This window comes from Plasmodium reichenowi, chromosome 4, assembly GCF_001601855.1.
Source record: "Plasmodium reichenowi strain SY57 chromosome 4, whole genome shotgun sequence".
NCBI classification, from domain to species: Eukaryota; Apicomplexa; class Aconoidasida; order Haemosporida; family Plasmodiidae; genus Plasmodium; species Plasmodium reichenowi.
This window is the reverse complement of record NC_033649.1, coordinates 308,878-310,126: the sequence shown is the minus strand read 5'-3', so window position 1 is coordinate 310,126 and position 1,249 is coordinate 308,878. Positions and strand designations below refer to the sequence as shown.

The window sequence follows — 1,249 nt, the reverse complement described above, 5'->3', positions numbered from 1 at the left end:
TCGAGCTTACAAACTTATCTATATAGTTAAACAAATACGAATCGGCTACATAAGGCTTTAATATATATGAGGGCGTATTATTTGTGTTTGATGTATAATGTACATATATTTTATTAATAGTATCATAATTAATATTGATATGATACTTGACAAGTAATTTAATAATATTAGTAATTATAGAAATATTTTTTCTGGTAGTGTGATCAACGTCTTCAAATTTATTTTCTTCAATATTTTGATCAACACTATTAGGATTAGTATCTTTTGATTTTTTGATAGGTGAAGAAATCCATATATAACCATTCATTCCTAATATAATTTGAACATTACAAGGGAAAACAAAAATATGTTTTTTTTGATTATGTATTAAAGTTTGTGGGACAATAATTAAAACACCGTTCGATAATTTCCCATAAATAGATGATCTGGTATGTAGAATAATAGTACCATCTGTTGATATTCTTTGAATTTCACATGCAATAATATCATCAGGTTTATAAATATGTATCATGTTTATAACATCATTATATAATCTAATTCTTTGACTGAATATACTTATATTAGTTTGAGATATAGAAAGAAAAGCTCTACAATAAGAACCTATCTCTACAATCCATTTATCATTACTTATGTCTTTAATTTTACCAACTAATAAATCTCCAACAGAACCTGTATACTTTCCTTTTAAAGGTTCTACATATATTAATTTATTAATGTAATTCACTCTACCTAAAATACACGCATGAAACATATCATCTTCTTCATATAAACCACCGCCTTTTAAAAAACGATCTTTATCATTCTTATCTAAAACACATTCTCCTGGTAACACAAGCTTCTTTTTGTTGGGACATTGTATATCCCGATTCTTATGTAAACTACTTTTTGTATGCTTAATAGTTTCTAGAGAAATTATCTTGTTAGTAATTTCTCCTATTTCGCAAACTTCTTTATCATACGGCGTGGTGATAAGGATATCCATCATAAAAATAAAAAAAAATAAAAATATATATATATATATATATATGTATATATGTTTGTGTTTAATTGAATTATTGGAATAAATATTTTCTTTTCTTTTCTTTTCTTTTTCTTTTTCTTTTCTTTTTCTTTTTCTTTTCTTTTCTTTTCTTTTCTTTTTTTTTTTTTTTTTTTTTTTTTTTTTTTTTATAACCACATTTTTATTTTATTTTTTTAAATTTAATTTCTTTAAAAAAAAAAAAATTAAAAAAAATTAAAATAAAAAAAA

General features: G+C 22.7%; 1 protein-coding gene across 1 annotated transcript; it reads right to left on the bottom strand.

The window, feature by feature from the left end:
- Positions 1-985, bottom strand: PRSY57_0407800 (exosome complex component RRP4, putative; the record flags this gene model as incomplete). Its single annotated transcript, XM_012905940.2, has 1 exon — positions 1-985. A coding segment is annotated over one exon (985 nt), but the record flags the coding sequence as incomplete, so codon positions are not given.
- Between the last annotated feature and the right edge of the window lie 264 nt (positions 986-1,249).